We start from the raw sequence: 18043 nt of genomic DNA, 5'->3' as shown, positions 1-18043 counted from the left end.
TTAAATCATACATATAAAGCTCTTTGACTATTCGACAATACTAGCACAAAATTATGAATTCTGAACCGCTGTATCTATATTTACGAACAACTTGCAATTCCGAATCCCGCATTGCCGGTGAAACGAAAGTGTCTTGGATACAGCTGTCAATCCGGGATAGAGGTCGTCTGGGACATACACGGGACAGAGTAGGGCAGTTTCGTAATAACCCTTTGAACTTTAAAGTGTAACGGAGAATGGGGAAATGGTCATGTGACAGCGGGAGGGCACTTATTTACCATGTCACATGCCAAACTCTACAGCTCTGAATCGTAGATTACAACTTATTATACAGCCGAATTAAAATTAAATTCTATTTTATTTTTCCCATATGGCATTATTTATTGTAGGAAGGTCTTATACATAGCATCGAATCAATTTTCTATATCCAACTCATAATCTACACTCCTTAAAAAAAAAAAAAAAAGGCCTGACAGAATATCTCATAACCTATAATTGACAATTATTATAAATATGACCAAGTACTTGCATTTCAACAATTACTCCTTCCGAAAGGATGACTGACTCAAGAGTAGAACTGATAATCCCTTGCCTTAACTATGATTGACCTCAAACCTCCAATGTCTGATAGGATCTTCACACAGGTACCGAATGCAATGCATGCCTGAAACCAATGAAATTTATTGAATTTAAAGTAGACCCAACGAGCAAAACAATAAAGAAAATGAAGAATGGATCAGATTAATTCATGTACCAAGTTAGTCCACCAAGACAAGCTGTATTTCGTTGGTTTCTTGATGGCGAGCCACATCATGCAGGGCAGCTGACATTAAAACATTGGACTAAGCTAGTGCGATACAAGGCAGAGGTAACAAATGCGACAAAATATTTCATAACTTTTTGTGAATAACATAGATGCTCAATTTTGCTTACAGTGTATGTTGTTGGCGCAATAATTCCTCCAAAAAATCCAATTTGACCGCCGAAGACGGGGAAAGTAATGGCCATGAACATTGTGAACACTGTAACGAGTAAATGAATAAAAGCAACTTTTATATTCCAAATAGACTTCTTAAAGTAATAACAATGATTGGGGAATTACTTACCAACATATATACTGCGGACAATAAAACGAAGAGGGGTGCTGGGTTTAAAATTCAATTTCCTCTCAAATAACGTTTCTAACCTGTCAAACACTCGCATTGCATAGATCTGTATATATGCAGACAAAAGCATATTGATGGATGAACTGGCAATTGTGATCCACATGAAAAGAAATCTCAAACAAAACTGGAAGAAATTAGGAAAGCTTGAGTTTCACCTGGTAGCTCCGAATAACATGGACAACAACGAACATGTTAGCCATTCCAATAAGCCAGACAGGTTTTTCTAAGGAAAGGAGGATGTTTTGTTCAACAGTATTGCCAAATTCCCAATACCCAATTACAGCAACAGGAAAGTAGCACAAGGCAACAACTATGTAGGCGACGACAACTCCTTTCCACATAGTACTCTTTGATGGCTTCTCAGGTGAAGAAGGAATTTTCGCTTGAATTTCAAGCACCACATTGTGGCCTGCAAAAGCAAAAGCCATAGTCCCCAAGGCACTAAAGAAGTTAAACACAGTTCCGCTTGTTGACTTAGCTTTGTACCCATACTCAACATTTGGTTGAATACCCTTGTGGAGTGAAGCGGCCCAAGCAATAGCAGAGTAACTGTTTAATTTACAACAAACAAATCAAACCCATGTTGGCATGTCAAGTTCGATTGTCTTCGATCGATGGCATGTAAAATAGAGAGAGATTACCTCAAAGACATGAGAGCCGCGCCCAGTGACACGCAAAAAATGGAGTTGAAGTTGGGCAGTTGGGAGAGAACAAAGTGAACAGACGCAAATATCATGATGAAATAGGTCAGCTTTATGTCTTTGCAAGTGCTGCACACGGTGTCATGGAACTTCTTTAGGGATTTGCCGCCGGTAAGCATGTAAACAATGCAAGCACCAATTTCAGCAGTAACTTCTTGTGGAACCACTACGTACAGACCAACCCTCTCGCCAAGGGCATACTGCCCCAGTTCGTGGTATCTGTTAAATCTTCTTCCAGGAACCATCTCGTGCATCTCGACCATTTGCAAAAGAGTGTATAGAGTTATGATCCATGACAAAACTAATATTACAACACCAGGACCCCTGAAAAAACAAAATGCTTACTGTAAGAATAAAAAAACTTCTTAATCACTTGAAAAATGACTGGTCAATAGATAAGAATGTAGCATACCATCCAAGATTTGCCATTGCATAAGGAAGACCGAGGACACCGACTCCAACCATGGCAGTGACATTGTGGACAGCTGAATACCACCATTTTACATTTCTTGAAGAAGTAATAGGAATGGCTAATGTTTCGTCATCAACGTGTAACTGTGAGTGATGGCAAAACCATTTCCTTTAATTTAGAAAACTAGAAGGCACGAACTAACTCAAATAGAATAAATTAATAAAGAAAAAAAAAAAAAAAGCTTCAAAGTTACATGTTCTATAATTACATACGCACAAAGAGAGAAAGATAGGGACTAACGCTGGCTTGGCTGTAATTGTTATCACCCGCCCCTGGAGTACCCATATTGGCTTGTAACTATGAGAGGAAAGATATTGCAGATAGAAAGAAGTTAAGGAAGAAGAAGATAAAGCAATGAAAGCAAGATGGAAGAAAATATGCGACGAGGCTCTTTATAGAAAGAGAAATTTTAGGACAGAAGGAGGGGAGCGAGGCTTTAACAGTGATGTTGTGGTGAATAATAGGGATAATTGTTAAGGAAGAGGAGGTGATGAGTAGTAGTTGCATTGATGATCAAGATCGTGTAGATGAAGTTGCCTGGTGTATGAAAACAGGTGGTGGGGCAGAAAACAAGTTGTGTTTGAGTCTTGGGCGGTTGGATAAGTAGTAAAAAGATTCGCATCTTGATGCATACTCATTTTATTACATCAATTGTGCAGCACGTGGTCCGTATCTTGTATCTGCAAGAACATTACTGTTTTTCAATCTCAGTTCTTACTCGACATTTACTTCTTATTGATAAAGAGACAGACACGAAACGAAAACAGGAGATAAATATAATGACTGAACAGCATTTAACATACAGTTTGCCGGAACTCTCGTAAAGCAGTAATAAAAATATTAACATTTAGTCTGTAGCCTCGTCTCATACTCAGTCTTTCATTAATTGTATCAAATATTTGTCATTCCACCTAACGCTCCGCGTTCGCTCATTTAAAATCACTAGCTACAATTAATGAAAAGAATCTCCGAGAAATACGAAGAGTCACCTCTCTTTTACTTGTACTTACATGGCCAAGTTAAGGCTAGATTTAAATTAAATTAAATTTCAGCCTGTGGATTGGCTCTGCCCGGCACAGTATTATATATAATATCATGAAAAAATTAATTAATAAATAAAATAATAATTATAATTTAAAAAATTATTTTTTAATTAATATGTCGGTCTGTTAAAGGTTTAGTCTGACCGTATATACATATAGACGTGTTGTGAGTCTTGTGTATTTTCTGAGTCAATGCGACCCTCTAAACCTAATCGACCATGCTAGAGTCAACCTGACTCGGCTCTCTGACACCTTTACATGAGATCAATAATAGCTATTGGTTGATGTTCAATGAACTTAACTTCTAAAAGAATAACGTATGTATGGTACATTAAAAAAAACCTTTGAATCATTGTCGTTCAGGGTGTTAAAACTTGGTGATTATCGTTTCCGAGCTATTAACTTTGCAGAGTTTGGTTTTGATTAATTGTAGATTGAGACCTATAGAAGGAAAATTTTGGTTAAGATTGTCTGCTTGGAAAATATATGGAGTAAATGCCAAGCATCAAAATGTTGGATTATTCACTACAAGCTAAGTCAGGCCTTGAACTTTTAAGGTAATATTGAGTGTAACAGTATTACATTATTGTTCAATGTTCATGCATATATAATAATCTAATCCTAAATTTATTGGTCGAAATTGCATTTGTAGAATCTAACGGCTGACCTAGAAATATTAATATAATATAAACATGTCTCTTTGTCCTGACTGCATAACTGTCTTTCAACTAACTAGTTATTACTATATAATTTATCTCATTACTTTTTTGTTGATTGCCATGAACCAAAGTCACTTAAAATTGCAGAGACAAATGGAAAAATTTTATGAAGACCTTTAATATTTTTAAAATTATAATGTACCCCTTAATATATGATTATATGACAAAGACATCCCTCTTTATAAATAGAAGAAAAAAGGATGAGAGTGAAAATAATAAAAATAATAAAAATATATAATTTTAATGAATAATATTATATTAAATAAATCAATAATTTTGAACTTGTTTAAACTGAGTTCTAACTCGGATTCAACTCTTCCTCTAGTTTGAAAACACATATCACTAAACTTCATTAATTTCCACATATTCATACAACAAACTTGGTGAATCAGGGACATTCATCATATCGCTTGTAATGACTAGCATTTTTCTACCATCATGCAGCAAGGTTCAAATGAATTAATTTTGTGCCCTGTTTTGAGACAAATGGTATAAATGCTCTTCAACTTTTAAAATACAGGTATTGGTTATGATAAATAATATTTAATAGTTAAATTTTCATTTTTATCTCGTTAAAATAACATTTCAAATAAAGGTAACAATAAAATTATATGTACATATTTTTTATAGATAATTTAAGTATATAGATAATATGTCATCATACAATTCAATGATTTTGAATTAACGATAAAATAACATCGAATCACATAATAACATATCATTCGTATGTCCAAATTATGTATTAAAATTGTTTACACGTAACATTATTCTAAAGTTAATATTTATACTGAACAAGTATAAATATATAAAATTAATTTAAAAGCTCAACAACATGATAATGGTTTGCAAATTGTGTTTAGTTTATAAAACAGTAAATGTGTAATACCAACATATGAACAAAGATAGTTAAAATTTATATTTCAGAAGAGTATTTTATTTAAGGTTAAAAGACTATTTTCCATCCAAATTTTATCTGAATCTCAAAAATACATCTATAATATATAAAAAATTCAAACATCTACCCATAAACTAACTGTTATTAAAATTTTTAATTAGAGATAAAGATAAAATTATCATTTTACCCCTAAACCCTGAAACTTAAAAAATTATATCATTTTCCTCTCCTCCCGGCCCCCCCCCCCCCCCCATTTTTAGGTTTAATCTCTGGCCGCTGATCTTAGGATTAGGGAATCTGACCGATAATCTTCTCAAACAAAAGATGACTATTCGTCATCCAAATTAAAAAGAAGAAACAAAGGATAACACCACAAAGAATTACGCTAGATAACATGACAAAGGACGACGAAGAGCCAGCCCAGCCTATGAACACCTCTAGGGGTGTTTATATCTTTTCAGGACATATTTTAGAGATTTTATATATTTCATTCCACAATTTTTTGTTTTCAAACAATACATTTTGTTATGTTCATCCATGTCTCGTCTTTTTTAGCCTTAAACACATTTATGAAGTTGGCTACCATGTAGTTGAGAGTTAATTGGCTTCGCAAAAATTCTGTCCTTTCAAATTTCTTTGATGTTATTTGGACGTTGAATTGATTCAGTGCATATAATGCTTAGAGATATCAACCAACGGCCACCCATTTGTGAATGCCCTTTGTTTTTGGCTGCATTGCTGTCTTCTTGTAACCTTTGGATGATAATCATGAATTACCACAACTTTGTATATAACCAATGACAAGTTATTATATGAGGAGGTATTGTTTTATCTTTAATTTTAAACTAGTGATAAATCATTAATTATGTATAAAATTATGTATATTATTTATTCATATAACATTACTTAATCAAATTATTATTATATTATCTATTACATTATCTAATAATAAAAAAATATTAATATATGATAAGTTTTTATTATTTTATAAAACAAATAAAATAACACAAATAATAAAAGATAGGAAGACGTAGTTAGATTGGAGTAATATTGATTAACGAGTGTATCTATGGTGGGGCAAGTGGCAATGGATCCTTGGAGCGTTGTTGGCAATTTGTGGAGTGTGGTTGAAATGACTGGTAATGAAGGAATCGAGTGTAATTTAAAAAGAATATTTATCTATCAATTAGTCTATATTAAAAAATTATTAAAATATTTTATTATAGGTAAAATTTATCATTTGAACACCTTAATAATTGTTCGGTCTCATCTTTTAATATAAATAAGGGTTAGCTTATATCTCTGTTACAGTGTTTATATTACATCTATTAAAAGTGAAGTTATCCTACGTATTTGAGCACTTTTTTGCTTAAAATATATTAAGTATTTTTATTATAAAAATATTTTAAAGAAAAATAAGAATTAAGAAAATTGTAAAAACAAAATAGGAATTAAGTTGTTAATAAACAATAACAGAATAGTAATAATAGTAGATATAGAAAAAAAACAAGAGACACTGTCAGATGACCACTCACGTGAATTATTCTTCTTCTTGGTGGTTGAACATATTAAAATAGTTGTTTTGACTCAAACATCGAGTAAGTCAAGAAGATGTAGCTAGACAAAACAATTTCACTGTAACATTTCCAATAAAATAAAAAGTTTCATTTAATTAAATAGGATAATTAGTAATACAAAATTATTTATCATCATTTAAAAGTATAAACAAAATGTGATTTGGAGGATTGACTTGTAATTTATGATTTTCAATTATATTAACTTGGAAGAAAATTTATATTAATAAATTTAAATATTTATTTAAAAATTATTTAAATTAATATATAAACGGGCGATCATTAAATGTCTGGCTTGGCTCACCCCTATAAACATAAAGTCAAGTCGTGGGTCATATATATTTATAAGGCCGGCCGGATCCAAAGGTTTGCCACAATAGCAGGCCTTGGGCCCGGCCCGATCTACTGTACCTCTAAACAGCAGCGAAATAAATCTGTTTTTTTTAATTGTTTTTATCTTCAATCATTTTTGGAATTAAAAAAAGCTTTCAAGTGTTCTAATTCTTCACATCATTATTAATAGTTTAAAAGTAGCGTGCGTGCGCGTTATACACCCCACGAAAAACAGTAATTAATTTTAAAAAAAAAAACAATTTTTTTTTGTAATTATCTTCTAATTCAAGGTAAAAACCAATTTGACACATTTGAAAATATTTTCTCAACCCAACAAAAATAGAAAAGTAATATCGAATGAATTTCTGTCATTGTATTAATTTTGTATTCGATCTTTTATTGTCATATTAATTTTGATACTTAATTTATTCATGAGAAATATGTTATTGTAGCGGACTAGGCCTGTAAGCTTGTGGACTGGCTCTGCCCAGCACAATAGTGTATAATAAATAAATAAAATAATAATTATAATTAAAATTTTTTTTTTTTAATTAATATGTCGGTTTGTTAAAGGCTTAGTCTGATCGTATATACATATGGACGTGTCATGAGCCTTGTGTATTTTTTGAGTCAATGCGGCCCCTAAGCCTAATCGACTATGCTAGAGTCAACTTAGCTTGGCTCTCTGACACCTCTACATGATATCAATAATAGCTATCGGTTGATGTTCAGTGGACTTAACTTCTAAAAGAATAATGTATGTATGATACATTAAAAAAAAAACCCTTAAATCATTGTCGTTTAGAGTGTTAAAACTTGGTGATTATCGTTTCCGAGTTATTAACTTTGCATAGTTTGGTTTTGATTAATTGTAGATTTGAGACCTATAGAAGGAAAATTTTGGTTAAGATTGTCTGTTTGGAAAATATATAGAGTAAATGCCAAGCATCAAAATATTGGATTATTCACTACAAGCTAAGGCAGGCCTTGAACTTTTTAGAGAATATTGAGTGTAACGATATTACATTATTGTTCGTGCGTATATAATAATATAATCCTAAATTTGTTGGTTGAAATTGCATTTGTAGAATCTAACGGCTGACCTAGAAATATTAATATAAACATGTCTCTTTGTCTTGACTGCTTAACTGTCTTTCAACTAGCTAGTTATTACTATATAATTTATCTCATTACTTTTTTGTTGATTGCCATGAGCCAAAGTCATTTAAAATTGCAGAGACAAATGGAAAAGGTAGGCCCGAACAAATCATTGTACACTACTAAAAGCAAGGAAACACTCCCCGTTTCTTTTGCACTCTGATCACATATTTTAAGGCCAAAGGATTTATTCCCAACCAAAGTTTAATGTTTTTTCAAATTCTTAGCCATTAACTTCAAAAATCTTAAACACCATCCATCAATTTGTTAATTTTTATAGTTATTATTAGGGATAAAATCATCATTTAGTAAAATATTTAAAAAAACTAAAAATTTATCACATTTTCCATTTAAGTTTAAAAATCTAATAATTTTTTCTCACCCCACCCAAGGTTTGAAAAGTGAAAAATTCCCCCCTAGAGTTTTGATTTCCCCCTCTTTGACGAATAACGACTTCTTGATCATTAGTATTCTCCCTTCCGATTTCTTTGTTGCAATCTTTAGGCGATTTCATGCGTTTTTATTGGATAAAGATCATCTAGCGAAGAGACTCTTGTCTCTATAAGCGGACGAAAATAATTCATCTTCATCCATCCTAGATCGACATCAAAAGATGCTGACAAAGGGTTTTTTGTTGTCTTTTGACAACGATCTAGGGTGGATGAAGACAAATTATCTTTGTCTGTCTGTAAAGATGAATACACAAGTCGACTTCTTCACTTCACCGACTTCATGTCGTGCATCGAAGTTTCTTCGTCATTAGCCTTCGTTGTCAGTGACAAAGTGAGAAGAAGGGATGAAGGCGGTGTCGACTGGAGTCTGGTCAATGAAGAGGGAAAGACAAGATTAAAACCCTACGGAGAAAGATGTAACTTTTTAAAGTTTAATCATAAAGAGAATTTGTTAGTTTTCTAAACCTAAGGAGGAAATGGTAATATTTTATTATTTTAAATATATTATTAAGTAAATAATAAATTTACCTCTTGAACTTAATCGGTTCCACAAATTTTAACCGCCTACGGATGGGTATTTAGAATTTTTAAAATTAATATGTGAAAATTTGCAAAAACACTAAACTTTGGGTGGGAACATAATAATAATTTTGTGACAATGTTTTTTTATTAATTTTAGTCGTCCTTATTATTTTTATTGATGCATAAATAAATATCACTAAATTCTTTGAGTGGCAATTATTTGCAATATTGATACAAACACAAAAATAGAGAAAATATAACCATAAGTGGATAATGAAATAAAAATAATAATAAAACGGATTATATCACAAATCCAATTTCCTTTTTGTCATGTAATAGTTTTACAAGTATTTTTATCTACTTTATTTTTCATATGTTTAAAGTAAATCATTACTTAATAAATAGAATAGTTCTAATGAGGATACAAAAAAGGATACATTTGATTATGTAGATTGGTGAATACTAGCTACTTGCATCTTGCAACCATTACAAACAAAATATACATATATATATGAAATATTATTTAATTAAGCAAAAATATAATAATGAAATGTAACCTTCAAGCGACAATTCCTTCTACAGCTGAGTAGCCATCTTGAAACCATTACAATAAAAACTAACTCTTATTTTTAATTAATATAATAAAAAAATATTTTAAAATAATTATATCAAAAAAACATTTGAATAAAACAATATGTTAGTAATTTTGTAGTACACTTGACTAAATATAAAAATTATTTATATATATTAATTTTTATTAAATTTAATAATACTTTATACCTAGTACATAATAAAATATTACTATGTGAAATTAAAATCATGATATTCGTCGAGAGAGTTAAAAGACGAACATTAGATTTCTCAAGTTGTAATTTATTGGGTCTAGATCCACTCATAACGAGTCAACCAAACCCGGAGACAAAAGAAACAATCGTTAGGAGGCAGTTAAACTGTTATAAATATGTCCAAAAATTGCTTCCAAAGAGGATTAACATTTAAAGCTTTCTTCTCTTCTGTTCTCCTAAAACCAAAAATGCACAAAAAAACAAAGAGATCATATCTCCCAATGACTATAGTATTCGGATAAATAAGATTGTGAAAATGGCTCACATCAAACCCTTGGAGCATAATTGAATGTACTGCACAAACAGAAAGCGAATTTGGATATGCTCTTTTGTTTACAAAATTTCACATAGTATGATTTTGGCATACTTAAATGTTTTCAACATAATTAGTTTCGGATAAAACAAACATATCATTATCATTTGTTCATACATGGAGAATAAAAAAATGTATGTCAAAATGGAATATTTAAATAATTTTTTTGACAAACTGTTATTATATCATACACATAAAGCTCTTTGACCATTCGACAATACCAGCACAAAATTATGAATTCTGAGATTAACATATACATACATATATACATACATACATATATATATATATATATATATATATATATATATATATATATATATATATATATATATATATATATACACAAAGTAAATGCTTTTGAACAATCAGCCCTTTTGAGAGGATGACTGAATCAAGAGTAGAACCGATGATCCGTGGCCTTAACTATGATTGACTTAAATCCTCCAATGGCTAATATGATCCTCATGCAGATACCGAGTGCAATGCATACCTGAAACCAAAGAAATTTGTTGAAATTTAAAGTAGAACTAACAAACAAAACAATAACGGGGCATCCTTAAAGAAAATTTAAGATTATTTGGTAATTTAGTTTTTATTATTTATATAATTTTGTTTAATATATAATTAATAAAAAAATTTAATAATATTAATCAATGGTGATGTGAGTTTTTGGTTGAAGAAAATTACATATTAAAAGGAGTTTTTGGTTGGAAGAAATTAAACATTACTCTAGTAGTCTATCTTTTATTACTTACATTATTTTATTCGGTTTATAAGTAATAAAAGATTTCGGTAATCTTCTATTACCAATTGTAATATGACAACTAATATAAAAGTAATTCGATTATCACCTTTACCTTAAGTATTAAAAGATTACTAAAGTAATCTTGACTTTATTATAAATATATTCTTATTTATTAATTTTTCTAGAGCAAAAATAACCTCATTTTCAATTAATATAACAAATAATATAAAAAATATTTTACAATAATTATATTCAAAGGCATTTAAATAAAATAATATACTAGTATTCTTTTATTACTTCAAACCAAGCACAATAATTATTTATATCTACCTATTTTTATCGAATTTTATCAAACATAGTAACAATTTATACATAATAATATTCAAAGTACTCTATCTTTAAAATAATTTTTTAATTTTAATAATAAAACATTGTCTAAACTAAACGCCTTCTAATAATATATATTTTATTATTTATATTACTTTGTTTGGTTTACAAGTAATAAAAGATACCAAAGATTATATGACAAATAATACAAGAGATAATTTGATTATTATCTCTACAAGTATTAAAAAATTATCAAACTAATTCTGATTTTATTATAATATAATCTTTATTTTCAATTAATATTATAAATAACATAAACAATATTTTAAAATAAATATACCCAATAGCATTTAAATAAAATAATATATTAATATTTTTTTATTACTTCTAACTAATCAAAATAATTATTTATATTTATCTAATTTTATCAAATAATAATAAAATATTTTCCAAATCAAACACCCTTAAAGAAAATGAAGAATGGACCAGATTAATTCACGTACCCGGTTAGTCCACCAAGATAAGCTGTATTTCTGTGGTTTCTTGACGGCGAGCCACATCATGCAGGGCAACTGACATTTAAAAAATAGGACCAAGTGAGATACAAGGCAGCAGGTGACAAATGCTACAAAATATTTCATATCTTTTTGTGAATAACATAGAGGCTAAGTTTAGCTAGCTTACAATGTATGTTGTTGGCACAAAAGCAAGTCCTCCAAAAAATCCAAGCAGGCCTCCGAAGAAGGGGAAAGTAATGGCAACGAACGTTGTGAATGCTGTAACGAGTAAATGATAAAACAATTTTTATATTCCAAATAGACTTCTTAAAGTAATATATCAATGTTGTTTTGATTAGCGAATTACTAACCAACATATATATTGCGGACAATGAATCGAAGAGGGGTGCTGGTTCTGAAATTCAATTTCTTCACAAATAATGCTTCTAACATGTCAAACATTGGCATTGCATAGATCTGTATATATGCAGACAAAAGCATATTGATATGTGAACTGGGAAGAGTGATCCACCTGAAATGAAATCTCAAACAAAACAGGCAGAAATTAGGAAAGCTTGGTTTCACCTGGTAGCTCCCAATAACATGGACAACAACGAACAAGTTAGCCATTGCTATTAGCCAGGCAGGTTTTTCTAAGGAAATGAGGATGTTATCTTCAACAGTATTGCCGAACACCCAATACCCAATTAGAGCAACGGGAAAGTAGCACAAGGCAACAGCTATGTAAGCGCCGACAACTCCTTTCCACATAGGACCCTTTGATGGCTTCTCAGGTGTGGAAGGAATTGTTGTTTGAATTTCAAGCACCACAGTGTGGCCTGCATAAGCAAACCCCACATCCCCCAAGGCACTAAAGAAGTTAAACACAATTCCACTTGTGGACTTAGCCTTGTAACCATACTCAACATTTGCTAGAGCACCCTTATGGAGTGAAGCGGCCCATGCAATAGCAGAGTAACTGTTTAATTTACGGCAAACGAATCAAACCTGTTGTTAGCCTATGTAGCACACAAACATAAATGTGAAAACATGTAAACATGAAAACGCATATTCTAAAAATTATAAGAAACAGAAACGTTAAAAATTATACAAATATAAAAAAAATGTAGGATTTTTTCTGTAAATACTAATTTTTTATAAAGAAAATACAGGTTAAAAAAATTAATTTTTTTTAAATACAACAAAAACACACTTTTTAGCCTTCTTTCGAGAATTATTTACAAACGTACTTTAAATATAAATAAAATCTAATACAGTTAACATTACAAGATAATATTAGGGTCTTATAGATGCTAAAAAGTGGGAAGAAGAAAAGAAAAATTGCAACTTAACCAAGGCTAAAATTGAATAAATCAGGTGACGGCAACAATTCTCCACAAAGCTTCCTCTGAGAGCCATCAGTAGCATAGATACCCACAAAACAAAAGATACCCAGAATTCTCCACAAGTCTCCACAAAACAGAGATATCCATAAGGCCAAAAAGCTTAAAGGAGAATTGACTAGGAGGGTACTGAAGTGGAAGTTCGGGAACAGGGTGTCGTTCGTAAGGAATCTCTTCTTGAGTTTGGTGGGGTTGTATTTGTGGGGATTCATTACTAACAGTAAAAGCAGTGATGATTTTTCCTAAAGAAGGGTTATCCGGAGGAGGAAGAGTGATGACATCGACACCTTTGAGCTGAGGAGAAGACTCTTCAGAATCCATATTAAAAAAAAGGGATTCCGAAAACCCGATTCACCGAGACTTCGAGCCGCCGGAGAGGAGAGGAGTTGAGACACCTCGCCAGAGTCGGAAACGGAGAGGAGTCGAGACGCTTGGTACAGAGAGGAAGGTTAGGTTATGGCAGCTAAACTCTAATCGAATGAAATTGGGAACATTGCAACAGATTGCTCCCTTTTTTCAAGGCCAAAGGACTATTTCCCACCCAAATTAAGTGAATCTAATATCATTTTTTCCCAAAATCCTAAAAATTAATCATTTTTCTTCAACTTAAGTTTTCAAAAAGAATGTTTTCCCCCCTAGGATTTCCAAGTTTTCAAATTAAATTTTTGATAATGTTTTTTTCTCTCCGACGATCTCCAAACAACGTTTTTTCCTCTTTGATGCAGTCTTCTTTTGACAATTCTCTTGGACATTATTGTTGATGAAGATGAGATCTTCTTTGATAACGATGTCAAAAAGAATCATTAGAAGGAGGTCACATTGAAAAAAAAGAGACGTCTCTTAGAGGTTGTCAGAGAAGAAGAAATATTGTCAAAAAATCGAATCTGAAAACTCGAAAACCTTAGGGAGGAAAATACTATTTTTAAAAACTTGAAAAAAAATTATTAACTTATAGGATTTATAGAGGAAAATAAAATAAAATTTAAGTTTATTTTTAATATTATAGATAAAATAATAATTTTATTTTTGAAACTATTAATTTTAATCACTTATGAGTGGATAAATACAATTTTTAAAATTAACAGATAAAAACTACCAAAAATAATATACTTTGGTGAGAAATAGTCCTCTGGCCTTTTTTTAACATATAAACGTGTTTTATATCTTTGGAAACAAATCGAATGGCCCAAATGTTTCGTACATATTTCGGGCCGTTTTAAAAACCGAAACGATTTAGAAACGCAACCCCATGGGGCTTTTCCGTGTTTCCTAAATGTTAGCATGTCAAATTCGATTTTCTTCGATTGATGGCATGTAAAACAGAGAGACTACCTCAAAGGCATGACGGTCGCGGCCAATGAGACACCAGAAATGAAGTTGAAGTTGGGCAGCTGGGAGAGAAAAAAGTGAACAGACGCAAATATCATGATGAAATAAGTGAGTTTTATGTCTTTGCAACTGCTGCATACGGTATCATGAAACTTCTTAAGGGATTTGCCTCCGGTAACCATGGAAACGATGCAAACACCAACTTCAACAACAACTTGTTGTGGCACCACAACGTACAGACCAAGCTTCTCACCAAGGGCATACTGCCCCAGTTCGTGGTATCTGTCAAACCTTCTTCCAGGAACCATCTCGTGCATCTCAATCATTTGCCAAAGGGTATATAGAGTTATGATCCATGACAAAACTAATATTGCAATACCAGGACCCCTGAAAAGCCAAAATACTTACTGTAAGAGAAAGAGCCCTTTTCAAATCCTTAAAACATGAAAAAACAAAGTCCTTACAGTTGAAAAGAAAAAAGAAACTTTTCAAATCCTTGCTCCTTGAAATTTATAATCGCAATGAAAAATGACTGGTTAATAGATAAGAACCTAGCATACCATCCAAGCTTTGACATGGCATAAGGAAGACTGAGCGCACCAGCTCCAACAATGGCAGTAACATTGTGGAAAGCTGAATACCACCATTTTGCATTTCTTGAAGAAGTAATAGGAAGCCAATCATCAATAGCCTTCCTCTTGGCTAATGTTTCGTCATCAACCTGTGACTGTAAGTGATGGCAAAGTCATTTCCTTTAATTTGGGAAACAAGAAGGCACGAACTAACTCAAATAGAATAAACGAGTAAACAAAAAAAAGCTTCAAAGTCACATGTTTTATAAATATATACGCACAAAGAGAGAAAGATAGGGACTAACGCTGATTTGGTTGTCATTGTTATCATGTGTTCCTTGAGGAACCATTATGGCCTGTAAAACGGTGGACTGTGACGGGAACGATATTGGAGAGAGAAAGAAAACAAAGAAGGTGAAGAAGATAAAGCAATGATATAAAGACGGAAGAAGATATGCAATGATGGCTTTCTATGAAAGGAAATTTAAGTAAGGAGTCAAGGTGTGGAGCGAGACTTTCCAGATGGCGGACTTTTGAAAAAGGTGGCCAAATAGCCTTATTCCACACGCAAGGTGCTATCCATCCGTGGGTTCAAGTCTTTTGGCCTATTGAGATCGGTCTTGTGGTAGCTTCCTTAATGGTCTCCCTATACCTGTTCATTTTGGGCATCAGATGCTTAGATGCGTAAATTCGATTGAATTGAAATTGTAAGCTAGCTTGGGTTTCGTGGGCATCAATCAATAAAAAAAGGCTCTTGTTTTTATTAATATTATATAAGCAATTATAATGCAAGTTGACTATGGATCATCCATTGTAATTACAGCATCGGATTCAATACTGATCTTTTCTTTTTTTTAATTATTATTATAACTCTTCTGGGTCTCACTTGAGGCTTGACCTATCTATCATTAAGATATCTTGATCTGTTGCATATTAAGGTATGTTACTATTTAAAGCCCCATGGATGAAACAAAATAAATAATCACAAAAATGCAACTAAACTTAATGTCTCTTATAATGGCAACACATTGAATGAAACTTTGTCCTTTGAGTACAAAAGCATAAATTTCATTAAACAGGGTATTGTGCCTAAGGAATTGACTAGGAAGGTACTGAAGTGGAAGTTCGGAAACAGGGTATTGTTCCTAAGGAATCACATCACTCTCTTCTTAAGTTTGGTGGGGTTGTACTTGTGGGGATTCATTACTAACAGTAAAAGCAGTGATGATTTTTCCTAAAGAAGGGTTATCCGGAGGAGGAAGAGTGATGACGACGACACCTTTAAGCTGAGGAGAAGACTCTCCAGAACCCATATAAAAAAAGGGATTCCAAAAACCTGATTCTCTGAGGCTTCGAGCCGCCGGAGAGGAGAGGAGTTGAGACACCGCGTCGGAGTCGGAAACGGAGAGGAGTCGAGACGCTTGGTACAGAGAGGCAGGTTAGGTTATGGCAGCTAAACTCTAGTCGAATGAAATTAGGAACATTGCAACAGATTGCTCCCCCTTTTCAAGGCCAAATGACTAGTTCCCACCCAAATTATGCTGCGATTCAATTTTCTCTTCATTAACTTTGAAAATATCATTTATCTAACTAAAATTAAGTAAGTTTATCAGTTATATCGTTTCCCTCCTAAATTCTAAAAATTAACAATTTTTTCCCAATTTATATTTTCAAAAACTACAATTTTCCTCTTAGAGTTTCCAAGTTTTCAGATTAAATTTTTGATAATGTTTCTTCCTCTCTGACGACTTCTAGACAATGTTTCTTCCTCTTTGACACGATCTCCTTTTAACGGTTTTTCTGGGCATCATTGTCGACAAAGACAAAGTCTTCGTCAATGATGATGTCGAAGAAAACCGTTTGAAGGAGGTCGCATCGGAAAGAAAGAGATGTTATCTAAAGGTCGTCAGAGAAGAAGAAACATGGTCGAAAAATGAAATTGAAAACTTGGAAACCCAAGGGGTGAAAATGCTATTTTTGAAAACTTGGGTTAAGAGAAATTATTAGTTTATAGAGTTTATGGGAAAAAAATGAAATCAAATTTAAGTTTATTTTTAATATTACAGATAAAATAATAATTTTACTTTTGAAACCATTAATTTTAATCACTTATGAGTGGGTAAATAAAATTTTTAAAGTTAACAAAGAGAAACTTAAGAAAACAATATGTTTTGGGTGAGAAATAGTACTTTGGCCTTTTTTTAACATATAAACGTGTTTCATATCTTTTGGAAATAATTAGAAGGCCAAAGGACTATTTCCCACCCAAGTATGCTGTTTTCTTAAGTTCTCCTGTTAACTTTAAAAATCTCATTTATTCACTCGTAACCGATTAAAATTAACGGTTTTAAGGGTAAAATTATCATTTTTTCTATATTATTAAAAATAAAATTTAATTTAATTTAATTTTCTCTCCCTAAACCGTAAAAACTAACAATTTCCCCTAACCCAAGTTTTAAAAACAACATTTTCTCCCCTAGGGTTTTCACTTTTTCAGAGTTAGTTTTTTGACGTCGTTTCTTCCTCTCCGATGATCTCTAGACGACGTTTCTTCCTCTCCAGCATGGCCTCCTTCCAGAGGTTGTCCTAGGCACGATAGTTGACAAAGACGACTTATCTTCGTCGCTTCTTCGTCTCTGATGAAGACGAGACGAAGACAAGACAAAGATGACTCATCTTTGTTGACGATCGTGCCCAGGATAATTATCGGAAGGAGGCCGTGCCAAAGAGGAAGAGGCTTCGCTTGGAGGTCATTGGAGAGGAAGAAATGACATCAAAAAACTAACTCTAAAAAATTGAAAACCCTAAGGGGAAAAATACTGTTTTTTAAACTTGGGTTGGAGAAAAATTGTTAATTTTTAAAATTTTAGGGGGGAAAATGAGATAAAGTTTTTAGGGGTTAGAGTTCTGTTAATTTTAACAACCCATAGGTAGGTAAATGAGATTTTCAAAATTAATAAGGAAAAACCTGAGA

The 18043-nt window shown here is 32.2% G+C and overlaps 2 protein-coding genes across 3 annotated transcripts; both read right to left on the bottom strand.

Annotated features, from left to right (window-relative positions):
- Window positions 1-565: 565 nt before the first annotated feature.
- On the bottom strand, window positions 566-2389 carry LOC123224474 (lysine histidine transporter 1-like). The gene is made up of 7 exons (XM_044648148.1): window positions 2280-2389; window positions 1808-2191; window positions 1322-1715; window positions 1107-1212; window positions 934-1022; window positions 755-823; window positions 566-664 (listed from the first exon to the last, which is right to left on the bottom strand). Exons 1-7 carry the CDS (start codon window positions 2330-2332, stop codon window positions 566-568), a joined length of 1194 nt encoding a protein of 397 aa, XP_044504083.1. The 5' UTR covers window positions 2333-2389.
- Window positions 2390-10514: 8125 nt separating this feature from the next.
- Window positions 10515-15497, bottom strand: LOC123223036 (lysine histidine transporter 1-like). Of its 2 annotated transcripts, none has more exons than XM_044646089.1 (8): window positions 15375-15497; window positions 15058-15224; window positions 14501-14884; window positions 12351-12744; window positions 12137-12242; window positions 11953-12044; window positions 11772-11840; window positions 10515-10686 (listed from the first exon to the last, which is right to left on the bottom strand). In XM_044646089.1, the coding sequence occupies exons 1-8, from the start codon at window positions 15417-15419 to the stop codon at window positions 10588-10590; spliced, it is 1356 nt and encodes a 451-aa protein (XP_044502024.1). In that variant the 5' UTR covers window positions 15420-15497; the 3' UTR covers window positions 10515-10587. The 2 variants fall into 2 exon arrangements, with proteins under 2 accessions (XP_044502024.1, XP_044502025.1); XM_044646090.1 differs by having other exon boundaries at window positions 15058-15218.
- Window positions 15498-18043: the final 2546 nt, after the last annotated feature.

Source organism: Mangifera indica, chromosome 8, assembly GCF_011075055.1.
Source record: "Mangifera indica cultivar Alphonso chromosome 8, CATAS_Mindica_2.1, whole genome shotgun sequence".
NCBI lineage: Eukaryota > Viridiplantae > Streptophyta > Magnoliopsida > Sapindales > Anacardiaceae > Mangifera > Mangifera indica.
The sequence above is the reverse complement of the archived record's forward strand: the minus strand, read 5'-3'. Positions and strand labels throughout refer to the sequence as shown.

Bases quoted from the DNA above. Each gene is read 5' to 3' on its own strand.
- LOC123224474 (XM_044648148.1), bottom strand. From the start codon at position 2,332: ATGGTTGGAGTCGGTGTCCTCGGTCTTCCTTATGCAATGGCAAATCTT. The intron at 2,192-2,279 runs GTATGCTACATT...TTGTTTTTTCAG, and splicing joins GCAATGGCAAATCTTGGATG to GGGTCCTGGTGTTGTAATAT. The intron at 1,023-1,106 runs GTAAGTAATTCC...TACTCGTTACAG, and splicing joins TGTCCGCAGTATATATGTTG to TGTTCACAATGTTCATGGCC.
- LOC123223036 (XM_044646089.1), bottom strand. From the start codon at position 15,419: ATGGTTCCTCAAGGAACACATGATAACAATGACAACCAAATCAGC. The intron at 14,885-15,057 runs GTATGCTAGGTT...TTGGCTTTTCAG, and splicing joins GCCATGTCAAAGCTTGGATG to GGGTCCTGGTATTGCAATAT. The intron at 11,841-11,952 runs GTAAGCTAGCTA...TTTAAATGTCAG, and splicing joins TTGTGCCAACAACATACATT to TTGCCCTGCATGATGTGGCT.